At 45.2% G+C, this 582-nt stretch overlaps 1 protein-coding gene across 1 annotated transcript; it reads left to right on the top strand.

Moving 5' to 3' along the window:
• Positions 1-231: 231 nt before the first annotated feature.
• LOC104116226 (uncharacterized) lies at positions 232-582 on the top strand. Its single transcript, XM_009627042.1, has one exon. It carries the CDS (start codon positions 232-234, stop codon positions 580-582), a length of 351 nt encoding a protein of 116 aa, XP_009625337.1.

Here is a 582-nt window from a genome sequence, read left to right as displayed (position 1 = left end):
GTTTTCTGTTTTACCTGTCAAATGTTTTTTTGTCCATTCATCCCCGCTATGTCCGCTCTTAGACACCTATTACATCCTATAAAAACCATCCTTACCACTCAGTTTAATTCATTCTTTAGCCGCCGAAGTATTTCTCTGATCATAAAGAGAAGTACTTATAATAAAGAATCAAATAACTCCCTATCAATAAAACCCAAAACTCAAAAAACAAATCAAGAAACAAAAGAAAAAATGGCACGGCCAGTAATTGCATTGGCTCTCGTCTTCGTTGCCCTTGTTGCAGGATTGGCACAAGCCATTTCCCCTGCTTCATCCCCAGAAGCAGCTAGCATTCCATCAGCAGATTCAATTTCCATTACCCCTTCTTCCTCTCAAGCTCCAGAAGCCTCGAGCCCAGTTTCATCTTCTGATGTGGAAACTTCATCTCCCCCCGCACCAGCCAGTGAGGCTAGTGCACCAAATGCCGCTGCACCCGAGTCAACAATTTCTGCAGCACCTGAGGCTGGTACACCAAATGCTGCTTCCCCGGTTGCTGCTGCTGGTCCTGGGGTTTCAACTGCTGCCAGTGATGACTACTACTGA

Source organism: Nicotiana tomentosiformis, chromosome 2 (assembly GCF_000390325.3).
Source record: "Nicotiana tomentosiformis chromosome 2, ASM39032v3, whole genome shotgun sequence".
Taxonomy (NCBI): Eukaryota; Viridiplantae; Streptophyta; class Magnoliopsida; order Solanales; family Solanaceae; genus Nicotiana; species Nicotiana tomentosiformis.
Note: the sequence above shows the minus strand (reverse complement) of the source record. Positions and strands in the feature narration are given on the sequence as shown.

Excerpts from the sequence above, each read along its gene's own strand:
- LOC104116226 (XM_009627042.1), top strand. The coding sequence starts at position 232 with ATGGCACGGCCAGTAATTGCATTGGCTCTCGTCTTCGTTGCCCTTGTT.